Genomic DNA, 23,956 nt, shown 5'->3' on the forward strand with positions numbered 1-23,956 from the left:
AAGGAAACAATCTCAATCTGATAAAGAGCATTTACAAAAAACGTACAGCTAACACCTTATTACTGTAATGTGAGATATTGAACATTGTCTCCCTAAGGTTGAGAACAAGATGAGGGTATCTGCTTTCATCATTTCTATTCAGCAGTGTAGGTCCTAGCTACTGTAATTAGAGAAGTGAAAGACGTAAAAGACATTAAGATTGGAAAGGGAGAAGTAGAGATATCTCTTTGTAAATGACATCATTGTTTAAATAGAAAATCTGAAGTTTTCTGCAAAACAACCACTAGAAACAATAATCGAATCTATCAGATCAATATATCGACAATAACTCGCAAAAATGATAATAGCAGCAAACAAATGGAAAGTGAAACTTAGAAAACAGTTTTTTAATTTATCATTAATTTAACAAAATATGTGCTGTAATGAAAATCACAAAACATTTCTGAGAGAAACTAAAGTTTATCAGTAAAGAACTCTACATGTTCATGAAGTGAAAACTTCAATGTTGTTGAGAAGTCTGCTCTACCCAAACTGAGCTATAGATTTTATGTAATCTCAAACAATATCCCAACAGACTTGTTATACGAGTAGATTTTAAAATGCATAGGATAACAGGAACTAGAATACCCAAAACAATCTTGAGAAAGAAAAATCTACGTAGGAGGGCTCACTTTACCTGAAAAATATAAAATAATGTTAACAAAAAATATAAGAGGGGTCTAATCTTCCGGTTTAAATAATCATTTTTCTCAATGGGATATTTTAATCTCATGAACAATTTTTAAAAACTTATTCTGTTCAGAAAAGCAATACTTATGAGATTATTAGTCTGCTCAGTCTGCCATAAACAAAATACCGTAGACTGAGTGGCTTGGACAACAGAAATTTATTTTCTCACAGTTCTGGAGGCGGGAAGTCTAAGATCGGGATGTCAGCATGGCCAGTTTCTGGTGAGAGCGATCGTCTTGGCTTTCAGCCACCTTCTCCCTGTGTCCTTATATGTCAGAGGGAAAGCAAGCTCTCTGGTGTCTCTTCTCATAAGGACACTAATTCTATCACGAGGGCCCTACCCTGTTGACCTCATCTAACCTAACTACCTCCCAAAGGCTCTATCTCCAAATACCAGCACATTGGGGGTTAGGGCTTCAACATATAAGTTTGGGGTGCACAAATCTGTCCAAAGCATATATGTTCTAGGAAATCTGGAAAATATAAGTAAGTGAAAAAAAAAGTCAAAAAAAAAAAAAAAAAAAAAAAAAAAAGCCCTGTAATTGCATTCCCCAAATACAATCACTGTTAACATTCCAATGAATTTTCTTTCCAAAGTTTTGTTATTTCAAATTGTATGTGGTGATATTCATTCTGTACCTATAATTTTGTATCATGATCTTTATTTACAGCATCAAAACTTTTGTTACTAAAACCCCTTTTTGAGTACTTTTTAAAATTAGCCACAAAAGGTTTCATTGAATGCTGTAGTTTATTTATTTGTCACCCTGCGATTGAACGTTGAGAGCTTTTCCAGTATTTTGCTGGTGCACATAATGTGATGGTAAAGACATTTGTGCAGGAGGCCTTTTCTGTAACTCGGATTCCTTTCCTGGGATAGAATTCCAGAAAATGGAAATTGTGGGTTAAAAGAGTTTGCTCTAATTACACGTTGCCAAATTTCTCTTCAAGAAGATGCCCCACTTTACATTGCCCCCAGCATCAGACAGGAAGGTACCATATCTGTTTGCTCTTATGGGGCGGAGATTGTTTCCACTAATGTGTGTGTTGGCTCATTTCTACAGGTAAACGGAGACAGCTGAAGCGGACTCGTGCAGCATCCCCCTGGCCCTTCTGGTCCAAGACCCTACCACTTGCTCTCCCTGGCGACCTGTATTCGGGGCTTCTCCTGGACAAGTCTGAGGAAGATCTAGCCACCTTGTCCACCCACAGCCATGAATTTCCTTCGGCGACGCCTCTCTGACAGCAGCTTTGTCGCCAACCTGCCTAACGGCTATATGACAGACCTGCAGCGCCCCGACAGCTCCACCAGTTCCCCCGCCTCCCCGGCCATGGAGCGGAGGCACCCCCAGCCCCTGGCGGCCTCCTTCTCCTCTCCAGGATCCAGCCTTTTTAGCTCCTTCTCCAGTGCCATGAAACAGACCTCGCAGGCCCCCTCAGGGCTGATGGAGCCTCCGGGCCCCTCCACGCCTGTTGTTCAAAGGCCCAGGATCCTGTTGGTGATCGATGATGCCCACACAGACTGGTAAGCAGGAACTACAGGTCTTCCCACTTGGGGACAAGTGAGGAGATGGGGCTTATCTCACTCTTGGTGGGGATGGAGTGGCAGAGTTACAACAGGCTCAGTGGTAGAGAGACTGGCTGGAGGGAAGGAAACTAATATTTGCCACGTGGCTCCTGTGTGCCAGGTGCATGGCACCTACTTTGTACCATATTCTTTCCTTGGGGCTTTACATATACAGGTCCACAGTCGCTCACCTGCAGATCCTAAATCCAAAAAGCACTGAAAAGTAAAAAATATTTTATAATCTATTTGACTGCCAAGTCTGATCTGAAGGAAGGTGAGACTGTAATAGCCTTCACGATGCCACTCACTGTGCTTGTCCAGGTGACTTGCTGCAAACATCTGAATACGTTTGATACGGGCTACTGTGCAGAGCCCACTGGAAGTATTATATGATATGTGGTATGTACACCCTCTTATCTTTCTAAAAACAGAAAACTTTTAAAATCTGAAATAATTCTAGCGAGTTGCTTAACCTCTTTCAGCCTCAGCCATCTTCCTCCCATAAAATGAGGTTGCTATGAGGATAAAAGAAACCAACGAAGGTCCGCCATCCTTATTTAAACCCTTGAGACCAAGGTGCCTGAGTTGGCGTCCCAATCTTCCACATACTGGCAGACTGGCCCAGAGCTTGTTCTCTTAACAACAAAGGTGGGCAGAGATGACACACATCCCAGTCTCTTCTCAGGCAGTGCTGCTCAATGGTAAGCTCCTCGGGGCCAGAGACTGTATCAAGGTCATTGCAGTTATTCATAGGTAGTTACTGAGCACAAGTTGAGTACAAGACACAGCCTTAGGTGCTCAGGTAAATGGTGAACAGGCCCTGCTCACATGGAGCTGCAGTTAGAGAATAGATCGCTACTGCAAATTTTTGGTAGAGAGAGCTGATAAATATTACCGGTCCAGCTGGATACAGAGAATCTGCAATCCAGGAAATAAGCCCACATGTGGAGACATGGGAGCTCTCTCTCCATCCAGGGCAATGCTGACAGTTGGCCTATGGACAGCCATGGGGGCTGGAGAACAAGGTTGCATGCATGTATTTCTAAAGGCTGCCACATAGTAGGTGCCTGGCAAATACGTATTAAATGAATAAATTAATGCAGCCAGTTCACTAAGCATAACTAACAGATGCTCCATTATTCTGATACGTATACATGACTCATATTCATTCCTTGAGATGTTAATTCAGGTTGGGAATGACTGAGTGGGAGATATTTATAGTTTATAATACATATTTAATACAGTCAACATTAAAGCATCTTTAGCAGGTTCAGATGTCAGTCTTTACTTTCCTGCAAAGAAATCACTTCCTCTTAACCACAGTGGTCACACGCATGGCCTCTGTTCTGATCCAGTCTGTATAGTCTTCACTGTGACTGCTTGCTTGAAGGCTGTTATCATGAAACCTCATTCATCTCCGCTTATGTGAAGTACCATCTTTAGGTTCTGAGCTTAGGGGTTGATTTCTGCAGAGACGTTGCCTCCAAACACTCTTGCCTGTGCAATCCTGCAGCCAATCCATCTGGTAATCAAAATGCCTGCATGGCCTTCGCGGTCCTCTGATTCTCTTCAACCCAATGCTTGATCTTGATTTTAAGTGTTCTTTGCTGATGGTGTTATCCCTAACTCAGTCAGGTTTTACCATGACATGGTGGTGGAGGTATTTAAAAACAAATTTTCCAGGAATACTGTGTGCTGTCTCTCATGTGTGTAGTCTAGAAAACCAAACTGGCAAAAACAGAGTGGAATGGTGGTTACCAGGGGCGGGGGGCTGGGGGGATAGGAGAGATGCCGCTGAAGGTACATACTTGCAACTAGTAGAAAGTCCTGAAGGTCTAATGCACATCACAGTGGTTGTAGACAACAAAATTGTATTCTGCATATTAAACTTTCTGAGAGAATACATCTTAATTATTTCCACCACAATGAGCTATGATTGCTTATGTGACCAAATAGAGGCGTTAGCTAATGCTACAATGGCAATCATATTGCAATATGAATGTATCGAATTGATTTGTTGTATGCCTTAAACTTACACAATATTATGTCAATTATATCTCAATGGAAAAAAAAAAGAATTATTTGTCGGGAAAGTTACCTCCTATAAACAGACTGAGCTAATAAACAGCAACATGGTGCCATGGTTAAGAACATAGACTTCAGAGCTAGGCTACCTTGGTATAAATCCCTTCTCTACTCCTTAGTAAGCTATATGACCTATGCAAGCGACTGCACCTGAGTGGGGACAATACCGACCTTGTAGAGTTAATAAATGTAAATAGAGTTAAAATCTGAATTAAAAAGTACTTAGGATGTCTGGTAGATAGTAAATACTATTTAAATGTATATTATTATCACAGATTATTGTGACCTTCTGTGCAACATTAATCATTTTGACAGCAGCCTCTTGTTTAATCTTTTCTTGCCCAGTATTGGATAAGGATTTATCTTATTGTACTGGGGTTTCCTACTGGTCACTCTTCCCTGCTAACTCTCACGTGATAAAGTCAGGTCTTATTAGTCCCCCAGAGCCTCTATGGTATGTAGGATAGTGTAGAGGTACAGTGAATGAGGCCGGAGTGCAATGAATGGCCTCAGCCAAGTAACATTTAAATTTTGACTTTGTTCTTCAATCTCTGTAATCCACAGGCATGATCGATGTGTAAATTTTAGTCTGTGCACACTGGTGGGGGATACAATTTTGGCTGGAGGAATTTCTCCCAGTCTATGTCAATCATACTCATATACCCACACTTTAATTAGGTCTTGAGAATACCAATCTCCTTCTTGCTCCTCAATGGATAAAAAAGGGAAGAAGTGAGAAGTTGAGACTCATTAACTTCCCTGGAAGTTGACTCTGCACTCATTGAATGTGATAGAGGCTTCCTGCTCGCAGATACATAAGTTTCTCATATAGAACTGCATTTTACATTCTTTACAAACTTCTCAACTTTTTTTAATGTCAATACATTCCCAACTTTCTCCAAATGGATGCTAGCTGTTTCAGAATCTGATCCTTCCTTGCAGTACCAGAAGGATACCTGTCCCCACTACCAGAAGTGGCCAGCAGGTGGCAGGCCAGCCCCACTGTCCCTGGGCAGCTTTGGCAGAGCCTGGGCTGCCTCGGTCAGGCCCCTGCCCAGCCCCTCCTTCATTGTGGAACTGTCTCCTGAGAGGAAGAAGTTGTTAAAGGGGGAAGCCAGCTCTCACAGCCCCTTTCTTTCTCTTTTGAGATGATAATGAGGCGGGAGATGATCCACCGTCTGAACCCAGAGGGAACCCACCAGGAACAATGCTGCTCCCTTTTCCCCCTTCTCAGCCCCAGATCCTCTGTCTTTCTCATCCCCATCCAGACCCTTCCTACAGAATCAGGTTTCTTTGCAGGCGATGGAGTTACAAGAGCCCCCCATTTTTCCCCTCCTGGCTGAGGTCAACCTGCAGACTCTGTGAACCAGCTTGCACCACCCCCCCACCCCCGCTTCCCCGCCCAAGGATGATCTGATACCTGGCCAGTGACCTGGGAAGGGAAAGACTTTTTATTTGCAGAGGAGAAACAAAGGTTCTCAAAGACACCTTTGCTGGGAAGAACTCATGGCCGAGCATTTTAAGATCCCACCACTTTGGAGGGTTTCCCCTGGAGGTGGGCCTGGCTAGGGCAAGGGTGTTTGGGAATCCTTGGTCCATAAGATCTGGCTCAGTAGTATCTTCAAACTTAATTTGTTGCTGTCCTCTGGGATGAGGGAAAAATCACTCAATCATAGAACCATAAGGGAAAGGAAGAAATAAAATGCACGGATTTCAAGCTCAGTTTTCTTTAGCCCTACTACCTTTCTACTCATTCCCTACCTAGAATTTTCCAGCAGCTTTCCTGGTGTCAGGCCCCGAGTTTTGATCCTATCTGGTTACCTTCCATGTCACCACCAAGATGCCGTCTTTCTGAAACACAAATCTAATCAATCTGCGCCCATGCCCCACTGTACATCCCCCTTTATAATCCTTTAGTGGTACATGATTGTCTTCAAGTTCAAATTCAAAGTCCTAAGCATGTCTGCCCTCCCTCTAGTTCTGCAGCTCTACTTCCTGCTTCTCTATTTATTCCAAAGAAATAGCAAACAACTCATAGTTCTCAAACATACCTTTTTGCCTCAGCACATTCTGTTCCCCGTTCCCTGGAATACCCTTCCCGATCTTGTTCACTTTGCCAATTTCATTTCATCTTTAAAAACCTGGTCAGGTGTCACCTCTTCTGTGAAGTCTTTCCTGACAGACTTCACCCTGCTAACAGTGCTAACCACTCCCTCCCTGTATAACTTAATACATATCCCATTGTGCCATTGCTGCACACATCACATTATATTATACTTGGCTATTGAGTGTCCACCTTTTCTGCAAGAACAAGGCAGTATCTTATTCTTCTTTATGTCCCTGGTGTTCAACAGAGTAAGTGTTTAATTTACATATGTCATTGCCCCACCCCAGTCCAATCAGCATAGCTTTTAATAGGCAGAATGGGGCCTGAGACTCACCTTACCTTAGGAGTCAGCAAGCGAGTACACACAGTTAAGGGGCTTTTGTTTTTACTCACTTATCTGTAAAATCTTGGCTCTTTATTTCCCAGTATGCTGGAATAACTGTAAGACTATTTGAGATTGTTACTAAAAAGAAAAAAGACAGAAACTTTTACTACAGCCCACAGAATGTACCAGAATGCCAGGTGTGATTTTCAAAATCAAAGCATTGATCATGATGACAAAAATGAAAAGATTGCTCATGACCATGTTGGGGTTTGGGTGTAACTCCCTGCTCTCAGTTTTAGTGATAAGGTCTCTGAAGCCCGGATGGCATTGGGGAGGGGGCTGTTGGGATGAGGGGGGCATGGAAGCAGCAACCTTTGCCCCCAACCCCTCCCTCCAGTGGCCTTGTTCCCAGAATGTCTGCTATTCCGTTTCAACAATGATTTATTGTTACCTTCCCTTTTATTCTCCACCCTTCCCTATGGTTTCTTTTTGTTGTTGTTGTTGTTGTTTTGTTTTGTTTGCTTTTTCCTACTTGGATAAAATCTCAGCCAGATTGCATAGATTTTATAATCAATCTTAGGTCAAAATGTTTAGTCCATTCTAAAGAGAATTCTTCTAGTTCAGTCCAGTCCAGAGTGAAATCAAGGAAAGGAATGAAGTGAAGATTCTTGGTTTGAAACACCCCTCGGCTACCATCCTTCCATCTTGAAGTCTATCAGGCTATACTGTCTGACTAAATAATGCTAATGATACCCATTAAAGCACCTTGTGCATTTCCAGATTCACTGAGAATGATTATGCTCTATGGTGATTTGTGTCCTCGAAGCCACCACCACCCACCCACACCTAGAGGCCGTCTTATATCCCAGTGCTAGAACAGGGCAGGTGGATAATTAGGAAATGTCAGTTGATCGAATGAATGATTTTAGAGGTGATAAGTTATTGGTAATGACAGGTAGGGCTGCGACAGTGAAATTGAGGAGTGACCTTGGTGGCATTCTTAAATCTCCCTTTTCCCTTTCCTACTCAATCCAACAGAAAGTCACAGTGGTCACAGTGAGAGTATTTACACCACAGAAATTGGCAAATGCTATAAACCAGGCCTTTCAGTTCTTCCCAGAGAGCCAGTTGTTAAGAATTTACCAGCACAATGCTGCTCTGCATTTCCTGGTTTGTGGAGGGGGTGCATTTCACAGGTGAGGAAGCAGGGCACAGAGATCACAGACCTGCTCGAGGAGCTGGAACAGGAGGGTAGCTAAGTTGGGACTTGAATGGAACTAACTGCTTAAAAGGCATCTCTGGTGGTGCTATGCCACCTGCTGACCACTGCCCAGGGCTTCCGTGTTTGGCACGAGGTAGATGCTGAAAAGTCTCATTCAAGAAACGAATGACCACACAGGTGAATAAGCACGAGCTCTCTGAGGACGGGATCATTGTCATATGGCAAACATTTATGCTCTTTCCATGACCAGACGTTGTGCTAAATGGTTCGCATAGCTTCTCTCATTTAACCCTCCCACAACTGTGTGGAGTACGATTACTATTCTCATTTTATAAATAAGGAAAACTGAGGCTCTGAGCTCAGAATCAGAGTGAATGTCAGTGGCATCTGGGAACAGTTCAGACCACCTGGGACAGCCCTGTTCTCTTGTCCTTCTTCCCACGTCCACCTGAGCGCAGGCCCTATGCTGGGTGGGAGGGTGCTGGCCCATCCAGCCAGGCGCCGGATCCCCACACGGATACACACACCCGCACATACTGGGCATCCGAAAGCAGCGGAAGCAGACAGAATGGCGGGACTCCACGTTACAGCCTGGTGGCCAAGCTTAGGATCCTGGTGACCTCACCCTCAGAGGAAAGCATCCCACCTGGAGCCAGGCGGCCCCACCTGCCAGGGCCCTTGGGCAGCCAGAATGTTAAGGTGCCAAGGGAAAGGGGGTCCCTGTAGCCGTCCGGACACTCATGAGCTCAGGTTTGGGAATTGGACTCTTTGTAAAAATTGCCCTGAGATAGTTGTCCTCTTTATGAAACACAAAAGGAGCACCTCCAAGGTCTTTCCGTTCTTTTTCCCTTTTTCAGCGTTAAAGATGTGACTTCCTAACACACATCAGACATGTTTCCTGAGAGAATTCAGATGGGAAAAAAAGATAAAATGCAGAAAACTCAGAGCTCACAGGTGGGAGGTCCGGATTGAAGTCCCAGCCCCGCCACTCACCAGCTCTGAGGTCTCAGCCAAGCTGCTTCACCATTCTGCACCTCAGTTTCCTCATCTATAAAGTGGGGATCATAATGGCACTCCCTTCATCATACCATTGATCTCACGGGAGTGTTCTGAGGCTCCAGTGAGAGCACTTTGCTCCCCTCCCTCACGGGGGTTTTTCAGTGTGTCCTGTTCGCTCACCTGCGACACAGTGTTGTGCTAGATCGTAAGAGGCAGAGCTCATGGCTCCGTTGTTAATCCACTGTGTCCTCAGAGGCTGGCACAGTGCCCGGCACAGGGTAAGACGGGATATTGGATGATTTAATTAATGGATAAATGGATGCTCTTGCTAAATGCCATTATTATTATGGGAAAGTTCTGGACCGAGGCTGCCCTGGGAGAGTCTTGTGCAGAAAACACTCAGCGGCCCTAGAATTCAGGAGGCATACCTGAGGCATCTGTCTAGCCCACTCCCCAGGTTCCCTCTCCTCCTTCCCGTCCAGCTGATAACCAAAGGCTCTAGCCTCTGCCTTAGGGGCAAGGCATCCTGGTGCACCCTCAACGCCTTGTAGTGGGTCTAATTGGCGCCATGGTGACCAGGACATTCTGCTTCTCACTGTGCCACCCGTGGAGGGTTTGAACTCAAAGCTGGCATTACCAGCAATGGCTTTGGGGGAGAGTTGCCAGATTTAGCAAATAAAAATATGAGATGTCAGTTCATACTTAGATAAACAATGAATCAACATAAGTATATCCCATGCAATATTTGGTACAGACTTATGCTACTTACTTATGTGTTATTTATCTGGAATTCAAATTTAACTGGCTGGCCTATATTTTATCAGGCCATCCTATTAATGGGGATAGCAACGAGAGACAGTGCCCGGCTGTGCTAACACAGACCCAGTGAGAGCCTGGCCTTTGGGCTTGTTTTCTGGTGGAGGAGCCAAACCAGCACCTCACCCCACCCCCCAGCAAATGACCCCATTCTCAGAGAGCAGCTTTCCCTGCCTGTGATGAGGACTGAGGACTGTCAGTCACCAGCAGGAAGGGAGCGAAATGGAGTGGACAGTCTGGAGGCAGACTGCCTGGGTCCCCATTCTCCCTCTTACTTAGTCACCTTCAGCAAGCCTGACCTCCAAACCTCACGTTCCTCAGCTGTAAGGCAGGGCGGTGGCAGATCTTTTTGTGAAGAGTTAATGTAAAGATTAAAGATGATGGCATGGGTGGGGCTGGTACAGAGCTTAGCCTGTCATAACAGGCACTGAAATGGTAACTGTTATTAACAATTAATTGCAATTACTAATTGCTGGTGGATATAATAGCATTGGGAGCCAGGCGGAAGGAAGCCACTTGGCATGAAGCTCAGTTCAGCTGGATATGCTTGAGGGCTGTCTTCCAGAAGCCCTGGAGGAGGGGTGTCTGGATGCTGGGAGACTGGCAGACACTCTACTCTGAAGAGGAGAAAATGGGGGCTGGAGTTGGTCCCCTCCTCCTTGAATTGGTCGGGGACCTCACAGCTGAGGCACACACCTCTCTGTTGAAGACAGTTGGCTCTGGGAAACAAAATCCTTATGCCAACCCCCACCACTTCCCCGTCCCTAAGACTCATTTTGAACAAATACAGGCCCTGTTTCCTGTGGGGGAATGCAGGGGCCGGAGAGAGAAGGAGATAGGCCTAATGTCACCTTTCTTCTAGCATCATTCACTGTATCACACGGGCCGAGCAACACCACCTGGAGTGGTGCTGGACTTTTGGACTCATCCCTCCTACTCTGGGCACCCCCTGCCCCTCCCCCTCGAAGGCCTGGCCCTGGTGCCGGGGGGAGGGGAGGGGCCTTGGGCATTCCCCAGCAGCCTGCCCAGTCGCCTGGAGACAGGCTCCCTTTTCCCAGGCCCGGCCCCTTTTATCAGGGAGACAATGTGAGCACACAGTGAGGGCCTTGTGTGGCACCCAAGCCCCAAGCCCTTTGACTTGAGGAATTTTTCAAGTGCTGACCCCTCTCCGTGAGGTCTTTGAGCCATCCAATCCAGAGGCCTGGTGCCCCTGCTGCTTCCTACCCGAGCTCTCGCAAGGAGAGAGAGAGGGAGGGGGAAAACAGTGAAGAGTTGTCTCCCGCCTTGGTAGAGTCTTCACCCTCTGAAACTGTGGCTAGAAAATCTGGGGGAAATGTCTTCGAGCAGAAGGGAAGATGGGGAGAAATCTGATGGATGCTGCTTCTTCCTAATTTCTCCCTTCTCTGCTGCCGCTGTGGGATCTTGGCAGAGCCACTTTCCTCTCGGCCTCAGTTTGCTCTTAAGTCAAATGACGATGATGGACTAAGATCACAGTCCCCGAAAAACCATCAGAGTGACTTTCAGACTCCCAGGCACCACCATACACCTTCTGCATTGGATAGTGTTCTTGGTTTACAAGAAAAGTAGACTGTGGCTGACTTAGGGAAAATGGGAATTTATTGGAAATATGTGGGAAGCTCACAGAATCAAAAGAAAATGCAAAGACCCGAGTCTTGGAGAGGTCAGAACCCAGGGTTCTGCCCAGGATCTAGAAGGCAGAGACTTGTGGGCATTCTCTGGAAAAGTCAGCGCCTGTTCCCTCCCAGCCTTGTGCCTCTCTGTGCAAAAATCAAATCCCTGGCTGCTTCCACAGTGTGTCCTTGGGACAGTCCCACCAAGACTGTGTAAGAGAGACTCTTGGTTCCATCACTGTAAATGCAATGGAGGTGCTGTTATTAGAAATCAGAATGGATGAAGGATCGGCCACACCAAGTTGTCCCCCTAGGATTACGGAATCAGAATATCTAGAGTGGAGCTCAGGAAACTTTTTTTTTTTTTTTAAATACTGTAGAGCCAAGTATAGAAACCATCGAGTTAGAGGACTTGCTTCATGTGACTCCTCACTGGTAGAACTAGGACCAAAGGAGTCAACAAAGAGGGTGGCGTATCTCAGCTCAGTATATAGAATAGGGAAGTCATCCAAAGATCGAGTGAGCCCCCCGTCACTTGCAGATGTTCAAGCACAGTTGGGCTGGCCATTTGGAAGGAATAATACAAAAGAGGCTCAGAGTGTAAAGGGGTCAGTCCGTAAGCCCTTAAAGGATTCTTGGACCTGAAGCTTTTCATTTTGTCCTCTCTGACTTTGTGTCTCAGTCATCTTTCCTGTTCTTGCCCTGATTTTCTCTGAGGAGTTCAACAATTTAACTTGCGAGTCTTTCCTCATCCTCCAACATGTGGTTTTCTTGCTCAGACCCTCTGAATGACCTTTCGAAGGAGTCCCTCAGATGCCATGGGCTTCCTTAGCAATCGCTGTTCCTGTTCCTACAGACTTCACCCCGCCCAGTTACAGCCTTCCCTTGGGGGATGCAGGGCCCTGGGCAGATACCAGCCTCATTACAGAACGTCTCTTCTCCTAGGGCCTGTGGAAGCCTGCCTAGGATGTGTTTCTTTGGCAGGAGGGGTCTCTCCGTGATGGCAAGAGAGGGCATGGTGCTTCGTGTCCATTTTCCTCACCCCCCACCCTGGCTTTGCAGGAAGGGCAGAGGTGTGTGCTTCCTGAAGATTTGCACTCAGCTAATTGCCATCTTCAGAATGGAATTAGTTAAATTAGGGCTTGCCTGTGCAGCTGTTCGCAGGAGACAAGCCAGTCGGTGAGTGAAGGGACAGGTGGTAGGAAAAAGGACGAGCGTTGAGGAATATTTCCCTGCTACAAGGAAAGTAACAGCTCAAGCTCTATGAAAAATATATCTGCCATTTGGTTTAACTTTCAATGAGATGACAAGGAGCAGTGGGGACTGTGCTGGGCGTGAGAATGGAATTCCCCTTTGAAGGCAGCAGCTGGGGTCCACTCAGCCAATTTCTGCCATGAGAGAAGAAGGGCCTGGTGTTGCCATTATTAATTTTCAAGGGAAGGCAGAAATCTGAATTTTTTATATAAGTTTTCTGTTTTAAACTTAAAAGTATACAATTTAAGCCCGATAAAACAGGACTGTGGACTCCATGTGGTTTGTCAGTTGGCAGCTTTTCGTAGGAAGGACAGGAATCAGGGCAAGTATTCAATCTAGTTCCTCTTCTGGGCCTGCCTCCCAGGTAGACTGTAAGTAGCAGGGAGTCAGGGGGGGTCTTTAATTTAATGCGGTCCCTAGAGACTAGCACAGTGCTGAGCACATAGTAGACCCTGGATGGATGGATGGATGGATGGATGGATGGATGAATGGATGGATGGATGGATGGATGGGTGGATGGATGGATGGATGGATGGATGAATGGATGGATGGATGGATGGATGGGTGGATGGATGGATGGATGGATGGATGGATGGATGGATGGATGGGTGGGTGGGTGGATGGATGGGTGGATGGATAGATAGATGGATAAGTAGATGGATAGGTAGATGGATGGATAAGTGGATGGATGAAAGGAGGGAGGGAGGAAAAATAAATTTTCCCAGGCTTCTCTTTCTGTGCCCTCTCCTTACCTTGACAGGCCCTACGTCCCCTTTTTAAATCAAACACTCAATATTTTTGTGGCCTCCTTCTTATCCTCCTTGTGCCATCTAAACCCCTTTTCTGGAATGGCTGTATATTAGTCACTCGCACCTCAGTATGAATTACCTTACAGTGTACTTATTACTTTTCCCATGGAACTTCCAAGGTTGGGCTCTTAATAGATGCGCATTAAGTGTTTGCTGAGGGAACAATTTAGCTTTCTAAATGTTAACCCTTTTGGTGGGATGAAAGTTGTGGACTTTCAGATATCTGCAGGAGTAAGGATGCCACAGTGTTGTGTCTTTGGAGAGGAGAGAGGTGGAGACTGGGAGATGACATTCTGGCCTCCTCTCTGCAGTCACAGTGTGTGGGTGGCTGATGACTTTGTTTACCCTAAAGGCCTGTGCCAGGGAGCAGCCGGGGCAGGTTTCCATGATGCTAAACATGAAGAGGAGTTCCATTCAGAGCAATGAAGATACTGCTACCTTCTTCCTCTTGGAGAAAGGAAATACAGTCACTTCTCCAGGGATACACCTACATGACCTTGGCCCTCTACCTATCCCACTGAAGGAAAGGAGAGAATGAGATGAACATTTAATACCTGCCATGTGTCAGGGATGTCATTCATGGGAGCCTTGTGGCAGACATAGTAATGTTCTTATATTTACAAATGAAACTGGGGCTCGGGAAGGTTGACATTTGTCTGAGGCAGCACTAGGAAGTAAATAGCAGAGCTGGACAGGACATGGGTCTGTCTCTGATGCTAACATTGCCCACCCACCTCTTCACCTGGAGAGGTGAAGTCCCATCCTGGCAATCCACAGGTGAGCAGCACACTTACCAGCACATTTTTGACATCTTCCCAGAGGCTTTCAAATCTGCATTCTCATTTAATCCTCATGACAACACTATGGGTAAATTTTCATATCCCCATTTTACATATGAAGAAGTTGAGGCTTGTCCAAAACACGCAGCAGGTGGCAGAGCTGCCAACTCAAATCTAGATCTTCTGCTTCATGCCTATTGCTCATTTTTCTTGCACATCTAGGGACATGCCCCAGGAAAATTCATCACCCTCCCCTAGTGCCCACAGCACCTATCCAACTCATTTGCCCTTCTCATATTCTCATGCATAGACACACATCCAGATCCTCTCAAATTCATCGTTGCAACCCTTGGCCCTTGGTGAAGAAAAGGTACCAAATATTGGATGGATCGTTGGATGAACTGGGCCTCTCACCAGGGAGGCAGCCCCTGGCCCCTCAGACTGAGTTGGGATCCCCTTCTGTGGGCTGACCTGCATCTTTGGGCTAATGTCCTGTATGGTCATCATCCATTTATGTGTCTCCCCTTTCAGTTATATATTAAGCCCCAAGAACTGTGCTGTCTTCTTCCTTGTTTCCTTAGAGCCTGCAGGCTCTGGCACATAGTACATGGTCAATAAAAATGTATTAAATGTCTTCCAAAGAAGCCTTCCTCGACCAACCTAAGTCAGATCTTCCCTGCTCCCCACATTTTTCTTCTATCAGTCTGTGCATTTTATTCATCGTTCTCATCACTTCTTTTTCACCTGGTTAGATTTCTGACTTTCCCAGGAGCATGTTAGCCCCACAAGAGTAGGAATGATGTCAGCCTTTCCCTTCATGCCTAGTGGAGTGCCCGGTCCATATGAAGCTCAGTAAAAGTGGTTATATGAGGGAGTAAATAAATGATGTGAATTGTGACCAGACCTACTCACAAAAATCTCCTTCCCTATGCTTTCAAAAGCCAATGAAGGACATAAAGGACATTTGTCACATCTTGTGGCTTGGGACTCTAGTGGGTCTCAGTTCCTTACCTCCACAGATCCCTGCACAGTTGTGAGGGGCCACTCACCTTCAGAGGGTCCCTCCGTTTCCTAACTCACTGGAGCCCCTTAATTGCAACAGGGTACAGAGAGGCTGCCCACCGTTGGAGGATCCCATGTGGCAGTGGGAAGGGGCCAGGAGGGTCACGTATTCTGGGAGTAAATGATAGAGCTAGAATCGGATCTCTGAATTGTTCAGAGGCCCCGCTTTTGCCACATATCCATTCAGCCAAACTGCCATGTGACGCTCCTCGTCTTGCTAACTGGGAAAGCCTTGAGTGTGTCTACTTTCAGCAGTCTTCTGCGTGGTCTCCCCGCTAATGTCCAGGCCACAAATGAGCAACTAACATGCTGCATCAGAAACATGAAAATCTCTTAATAGAACTGGATTCCTGCATTTCCTCTCCCCCTCTCTTCCCCCAGTGGGGGTGACCTCTGGGAAGATGGCTGTGCCTGAGACAGAACATTCCTGATCTCTCTCCCTGGGGAGAGCATCGCTGAGGCCTAGCCACATCTCAGACGGATTTATTGGAAGGGTACTGCTTGGACACAGGTGGATCCTGTTTGTGCTAATTCTCCTCTTCTTTCTGCCCCTGCTGCAGCCATGAAAGAACTCGGTACCCGCTTCTCATAAATCTTTCTTTCACACCACATCCCGCCTCCCCAAATAGGGATTTCCCACCCCAGGCAGAGCCAGTTTTATAATATTCTCCTTCCTGGTGCCTCTGATGTGGCAGCAAAATATGAGACCACCCACAGAGATGGAAGCTGGGTGGAATCAGGAGCTGCCCCAACCCCCTTCCCAAGGCCAAGGACTTGACTGATTGGCTGGGATATTCAGGGAGCTCATTATGAGAACAAACATATTAGGGCATTAGGAAGACATCTGTGTTAGGGAGACAGAGCCCTAGGCCTAGTGGGGTCCTCCATTTTACCTGAGGTCAAACAGCCGGGTAAATTATAGAGGCAGCAACCCCAGCTCCCGAGTCATCTAGAATTCCAGACCATCCCTACCCTTACCTCTGCCAGACAGAACTGTTCAGAGGCAGCTCAAGCCTGAATGAGCCCCCGGCAAGGAGGCAACAGTCTGTGTGGCCTGTCAGGAGACAGACTTCTGACTCCCGGCCAGGCAGGGGGATGGACCGCCTGACCCTAAGCTTCAGCCTGTGTCTGTCTGCCAGGCCCTGCAGTAAAAATCCCAGAGATGGGCAAAAAGAGCGTTGCTCCTGGAAAGGTGAGGCCTTCGAAGGCCAGAGCGACTCGGGTGGTATTGGTGTAGTGCAAAGTGCTCTGGGTTCCGGGTTAAAAACAAGTCGAGGGCTGCTATTTGTGCAGGTTGGACACTGCACAGTCTGACCCCACATCACAGTTGGTATAGATTTGTAAATTTATTACAACAATGTACCAGTAGATGGCAGTGAAGCGTCTTGAGGACAGGATACCCTTGGCCTATCCCTGGAAGACATTAGTCAGCAAACATTTGTTAAACATGTGCCTTGTGCCCTGGCACTTTGTGCCGGATACTGGAGGTTCAGTGAGCATTGAGATACAGTTTTGGGTGTCCTAGGGGGAGGGGACAGACAATGCATAATTGGAAGACAGAGTGATATATGTTCTAATGGTTAAGTACAGCACCCTGTGGGAACCCAGAGGAGGGACACTTAAGCCAGTTAACGGGGGACTTTCAAAGAAAACTTGATAGAGTAAGTGAGGATCTTGGAACATGAGAAAGAGGCAACCACTCAGAAGAGCAGGAAGTCTCTATCCTAAGCATAGAAAACACATGTGTGAAGGCTCAGAGGCATAAAAACATAGGAAGTGTTTAAGGAATCGTAGAAAGTTGAGTGTGTCTGTATAGTGGGCAGAAAAGCGGAGAAATGGGCCATAGTTAAGCAGGGTCAAGATCATGATGGACTCAAGAGGGTCTGGACCGAATCCCCAAAATCTTAAAGTATGAGCTCTACTCACTGTTGCCACTGAGGGGTTTTTTATGTCTTTGAATAGAGACTTCTCCATCTGGAATACGTGAGGACTGCCCCCTGCCCTACCACCTCTCAGGGTTGACATCAAGGTCAAATTAGAAAAGGGATGTGAGGGGGCTTGAGACCTTATATACCAATGCCGTCTATTATTATTATTATTGTCTATCACTCATTTCACCCATGGGACAGATCAAAGTGAAGTGAACTGTAGTTCTGTTTTGTGACTTCTATAAGGATAAGACTGTTTCATTTATTTGTGGTTCCTTGCTGCACAGCATTCATAGGAACGGAGTAAATACTCAATAGTTCTTTGTTGTTGATTCTATTTCAGGCTCTGGGCTGTATACTTTGGAGCTTACTGTGTGCCAGGAACTGCTCTAAGTGCTTTATATGTCTTACCTCATTTACTCCTCACAATAACACTACGTGATAGCTACTGTGATTATTCCTACTTCCCAGATGTGGAAACTGAGGCATATGGAGGTTGAGTGAGTTATCCAAGGTTGCATAGCCAGTGAGCGATGGAGCTGAGATTATATCCAGTCAGTCCAGCCCTGAATGAGTCCACTGCACCCTACTGCCCTGTCTCATAGAGGGTCAAGTGACTTTTTCACCACAACCTTGGCTGGTAGCTGTTATTACCACTTGCCAAATGAGGAAACTGACCTAGAGCAGTTAAGTACCTTGTCTTAGCACATGTGGTGAGTAAGCAGTAGAGCTAAGATTTTTGCCCATGCTTGTATACTTCCAAATCCATGCTTTTTCCAGTATATCAGTGATTGCATTTGTTAGTTACCAATCTGAAGTCCCAGGCCCACCCATTACCTCTATTAAATCCAAGCTAGAGGGACCCTTGACCTAAGTCCTGCCCTGGACTTTACTAGCTATATCCCTCTTGACAACAAAGGAGAGCCCTGTACCAGAGCCCTGAAAATTGTACTCTGAGGTCCATGCATCCTAGAATTTCCTGCCCAAAGGGACCCAGGCCCAAGTCCAGGGCCTGTGTAGGCCAGTAATCTAGCCCAACCTCCCAAGGCATGGCCAAGGGACAACTGTTGGTGGGGGCGTAGGCAAAGACATGAAGCTTGGCCACGTGGCCTGGGCCATTCACAGCCTTCACAGGAAGCCCCAGTGGTGCAGGACAGAGGAGGGTGGGAGGAGAATGAGGAAGGACAATGGGAATCAAGAGATGGCAATCTCCATGGTGCCATGTTTTGGATAGAACTCCAAAAATTCTGAGAAGTCTGAATTCTGACACTTCCGGGTCACTACAAAGTTGTATTTATCAAGGAAAGCAGACAGACATGTTTTATTTAAATGCTTGCTAGCTTTATTTATCAATTTTAAATGTTAGGCCTTTGATACATAGGCCTCCATTTGTTCTTTTGCCCGTGCCCCACAAAATATTAGAGATGGGCTGATCCCGGTGTCTAGAGTTTGCAGACACTACCTTTAAGGATTCATTTTAAAATTCACAAACTATGTGAAAAGTTTCCCTATGCATGAAGCTGGCTATACACACATTTTTGTCTAAGACCATCCTGGGAGAAAAAAACAAAATCTTGCTTTCAAGTCATACTAACATCTCCTATCTCACTAAAATCCTGCCTACTTAACATCTAAACCTGTGAACATTGTAAGAAAAAGTGGCGTTAATATTAGAGCTGTCAGTCAGTGATACAGTCAGTGTCGGAAAGAGAAGAACTCCACTTGCATCAGCTACATGTAGATAGACTTTGGAAGCAGATAGAATGAACCTTGGTCAGAGAGTTTGTAGAAAGGGTTCTTTCTTTCACAAATGGAAGGTTGAGAAAATAGACGGTGAATCAGTGGGAAAAGGATAGAAGAAACAGAAGATTCTTAGGTCTAATTATTACAATTATTGATTAGAACTCAGCTACACCTAGCCGAATGGAGAGTTGGGCTATGCATTTTTTGGTGCCAAACTCTCTTACTGTGGGAAAAGAGAAGAATGAGTATTGCAATTAAAGAGCTGTCTCTGCCCCAGAGAGGGTGTGTGGAAATGCTCAACACAGCACTCAGATGACTAAGAAGTACTCAGTTCATGAACAATCAATGAGAGCAAATGGAAACTTTTGTTACTTTTGCTTTGTGGGAGGATATCTAAACCCAGGAGCACCTCAATATTTGCTGCTATTTTCCAGGGTTGAGCAAAAACATAGGTGTGGAATTAGAAGGCCAGGTGTGGAATCTCTCTGAGTTTCAGTTTCCTTGTCTATAGGATGAAAATAAGAATACCTGCCTCGTGGTGGTGGTAGTGGTAAGCATTAAGTGAGAAAGATTTTAGGATAAAGCCTGTAGCATGTTTTCTGGCAGAGACTAAGGACTCTGCCATTATTTTTTCATTCAACAAATTCTAATTGAGCTCCTACTGTGTGCGAAGAACTGTGATAGGTATTGGGAATAGAGTGATGAATAAGAGATTGCTCCTGACTTCAAGGAACTGTGTTATAGTTTGTGGACATAGACAGTTAAACGCAGTTACTAACTGTAATTGTAATTAGTGCTATGAAAGAAAAGTAGAGTATGACAAGGGAATCTGTATGAGAAGAGAGATGAAGGAGGCCAAGGGTAGAGGACTTTTAGAGACAAATGGACAAGCGAATGGATTTGAGAAATAATGAGAACATAGAATCAATGGAAATTGGGAGAAAGAGATGACGAGAATGATGTCTGTGTTTCTGCCTTGATTAATGAGTAGATGGGATGCCATTTACTGATAATGGGGAAACAGAAGCAGAAGTAGAGGAAAGATGGTGGGTGAGTGGTTGGGTGGATGGATGGACGGACAGATGGACCAAGGAACAGATAAGATCTGCTCACTGGACAGATGGACAAATAGAGAAATGAGTAGATGAATAGATCAATTTAACATGTCCCTTGTGGAGTTTATAGGGTGTAACTCAAAAGAATTCTGTACTATTTATTTATGTAGGACTCTTTATCTCATTTGATCCTTAAAATAACCCTTAGAAATATCTCACGCAGGTATTCATTTCTTCCTTTTAGAGAGGATAAATGGAGACACGAGGAGGTCAAACAACTTGACAGAAGAGAACCTGAGTCTCTAGTCTTCCTGTCCAACACAGTTTCCCCCGCTCACCCCCGACACAGTACATATAAATAATGAGAAAACCGTCAGTCAAGGCGAGAGGAGTTTGGTAGAGAATGTGTCTGCATGTGCACCCTTTGGGAGAAGGGAGAAAAGAGTAAAGCAGTCTGTATCCTGACTCAGAGATTTCTCCCTCTCCTTCACAGGGCCAAGTATTTCCATGGGAAGAAGGTGAATGGAGAGGTGGAGATCCGAGTGGAGCAGGTAGGTTGGAGCGGAGTCTTTAGCACCACCACCCTGACATTTTCTGTAGCTGGGGCCATTTCAAGGAGCAGCCTTGGTCCCCATTCTTATGTGGCTATCATGAGCCAAGATTTTCAGAAAAATTCCGACTCATACCTGGGAGTCTCATTAAATTCTAGAATTATTTGGTCCAGTAGTTTTCAACATTTTTGTTTTAACAGCAGAGCCTTCCTTCAAAGGAAATCTCAAGTAGGAGCCAGTTCTACAAAATAGAGACAAGTAGAGCTTCTCTGATGGAAATGGGCATGGGGAGCCCCAAAGTCCATCTGCTCCATTCAGTTCCATTTCGCCGCATCCCTGCCATGGTCTCTGAGGCATGGACCCACTTGGGCTAAGGAACACAGTGGATTTGAGTCCTGGCTCCCTCAGTTTTGGGAATTGGGCAGGTGAATTAATCTCTGTGTGCCCCATTTCCCTTGTATCATTGTTGTCGGGGCTAAATTATTTAAAGCCTTACAGGAGATTAGAATAGCAGGGACTTGCTCAAGGCTGCATGAGAAGTCAGTGGCAGAATTCGGACTAGAACCTATGCTCTCCAGATCTCAGGCTCCCCCATCCACTCGGTGAACATTCGTTGGGGACCTACTCAATGCCAAGCACCGTGCTTGTCTTTAGATGAGTATAGCAGAGCATGGGCTCTGGAGCCAGATTCTAGGTTCAAATACCAACCAACTGTGTGACTTAGGTTGAGTAATACTTAAGCCCTCTGTGGCTTAGTTTCTTCATGCATGTAATTGGAGTAATAATAGCATCAACTCCATAGGGTGGCTCTGAGGATCAAATGAGTTAGTCCATGCAAAGTACTTAGAACAGTGCCTGGCACATACCAGCACTTGGTAAACTTTACGCATTTATCGTCATCATCATCAAAGGCAAACAATTAATAAGATAGAAAAGGTCCCTGCTATAAGATGAACTCAGAAAAGCGCAATAAAAAAATAGAGGGATGTGACTTTTCCAGCACTCTGAGTTTGGTGTGTTGAAGATACAGAAAGCCTTTCTGAGCATCAAATTTGAGTTGGCTTAGTATGAAAACACCTACAGATTGAATTTCAATTTCATCTTGCGGCTTTCAAGTCAGTCCAATGTCTCCTGGTTTTCCTTCCATTGCAGAAAGCGGGTTATTTTTGTTCACTTAACAAATATTTGTCAAATGTCTGAATCCTGGCTCCCTCATACTATGCTAGTTAGCCAACGCGAGGAACAAGGATATAGAATCAGAGGCTCTGTCCCAAAAAGTATGTGGTCTAGGAAGGAAGGCAAGGTAAGTCTTCACAGAAACTCAACACAGGTGGAGTCCAGGAAAGAGAGGTCCAAATTTAGTGCTGTGGGCAGCAGGGCCACACTGACTGAGAGAGTCAGAAGTGGCTTCGAGGAGAGGGTGGTATTTGAAACAGATCTTGAAGGATGGATAGGATTTCAACAAGCGGAGATGGCAACACGAAGAACATATGAGCAGAGGTAAGGAGACCGGAAGTACAGGGTGAGAAACGGTGGGAAGTCCAGATTGGTTGACTCAAAAACAGGACACCTCATCTTCCCCTGATCCCAATCTGCTCGTCCTCCCGAGCTCCTGTCTCAGTGAAGAGTGCCACCATCTACCTTCCACCATAGCCAGAAACCCAAACCGTCTCCTGCATGCCCACCTTTCTGCTGCTGTGCTCAATTACCAGGTCCTTTTGACTCCACATCCCATATCTCTCAAGTCCATCCACTTCTCTCCTTTCCCATTGCCTAGATCCTTGGTTGACCCATCATCAACTCTCATCCAACCTTCCTAATCAGTAGCCTCATAACTCCATCTTTTCACCCACTTCCAATTTATTTTTTATACTAAAGCCAGAGTCATCTTTCTGAAAAAGCAAATTAGATTCTCAAGTGTTAACTTTAAAACCCCTTTCTCAAAGACTCCTTCTCTGAGCCTTCACACCCTGATCTCAATCAGGTGACCTGGGTGTTCCCTTTCATAGCACCCCAGCCTTTCTTTCCTATCCCTTATCTGAGTTTTCAACCACATATTTAGGGATTATTTTCATGCGGGTAGAGACCATGGCTGTCTGGATCCCACTCTGTTAAGTAGCACAGGGCCTGGCACATACTAGAACTGAAGCAAATACTTGCGGAAGGAAAACTTACAGATTCCACAGATTCCAGGCTGCTTATCAGTTTCCAGGGAAGACAAATCACTGCTCCTTCACCTCCCCTCAAAAATCTGAGTTTTCCATAAACCACCTGATAAATGCTCAGTTGCCAGCTTAGCCAGCCCTGTCTCAACTCGCTTGTGAAAACCTCAGAGGCATGTTTTAATTTTTACCCCTTTTATCCCATTGCCACCCTTGACCCAACTTATGGGTACAAAATCTATGAGCAGGACCATCAGAGAGAATTGCCCTGAGAAACTCACGCAGTGACTCTGGGGACACTCAGCCAGTCTATGAGGGCTACGATCATACTGGAAAACATTGGCTGCTTTAGAGTCATCCTGATTTTCTGCCATCCCCCTCCATGGAAGCCAGAAGGCAAATTAGCCAAGGGACCAATTAGCAGAGCATTTGGACATTTCCCCTTGGAAGACATGCCTTCTTAAAACCCATCTTAGAGTCTGAATCAGTTGTCTTTTCCCAGCTGGATCAATTGGTGGGTCTCAAATGCATCCTCTAGCGCTTTTGAGAAGTCTTAGGATGGAAGCCACTGTTTAGTCTGAGCTGGCCTCACATTTTGGAAGTCTGTCTCCCAACTAAGGGCCAAATTAACCAGATAATTGCGCTGTCTGGGTCTTGCTGGACAGAGCAAATGAGTTAGTTGTGGTTGGCCTAGAGGAAGCCTCCACTCCTTCTCTCCACCCTTTCCCCCTCCAGTTCAAAAACTGCTTGCCTCAGCTCTTGCAGAGCCAGAAATCAAGACACCCTGGGGAGGCCAGTTGGGGGGACTGCATCATGTTGCATTCCATTACCCAGAATGCCCTACTGGCTCAGCGGGGCCTCACAGCAGTGTCTAGTAGGGCCTGAGAGGTTCCAGCCAGAGTGGTTGGCATGTCAAGTTCTCCTCTGTTTATATTTGAGGCAAAGGGTCTTTTTCTCCACAGGTGCAAGTCACCCCTCTGTGGGATTCTGTGAAGTTGACGAATGGATTAATATCAAGTAGACTCACAGTTCTGAGAGACTAACGGACTAGGACTTGGAACAGGCCTTGGGCTTCATTTGTTAATTAAAAAAAAAAAAAGGCTGAAATGACCAAATCTTTCCTTGGTGTTAA

General features: G+C 45.7%; 1 protein-coding gene across 2 annotated transcripts in view; it reads left to right on the top strand.

Moving 5' to 3' along the window:
* The window catches only part of SYN3 (synapsin III), a 420,224-nt gene that overhangs the window by 29,977 nt on the left and 366,291 nt on the right, over positions 1-23,956 (top strand). For both annotated transcript variants that reach the window (XM_006914505.3, XM_025048692.1), the window contains exons 2-3: positions 1,794-2,254; positions 20,605-20,662. In XM_006914505.3, coding sequence (XP_006914567.1) covers positions 1,944-2,254; positions 20,605-20,662 — 369 coding nt within the window. In that variant the 5' untranslated portion in view covers positions 1,794-1,943. The remainder of the gene's footprint in view (positions 1-1,793; positions 2,255-20,604; positions 20,663-23,956) is intronic.

This window comes from Pteropus alecto, unplaced genomic scaffold (assembly GCF_000325575.1).
Source record: "Pteropus alecto unplaced genomic scaffold, ASM32557v1 scaffold94, whole genome shotgun sequence".
NCBI lineage: Eukaryota > Metazoa > Chordata > Mammalia > Chiroptera > Pteropodidae > Pteropus > Pteropus alecto.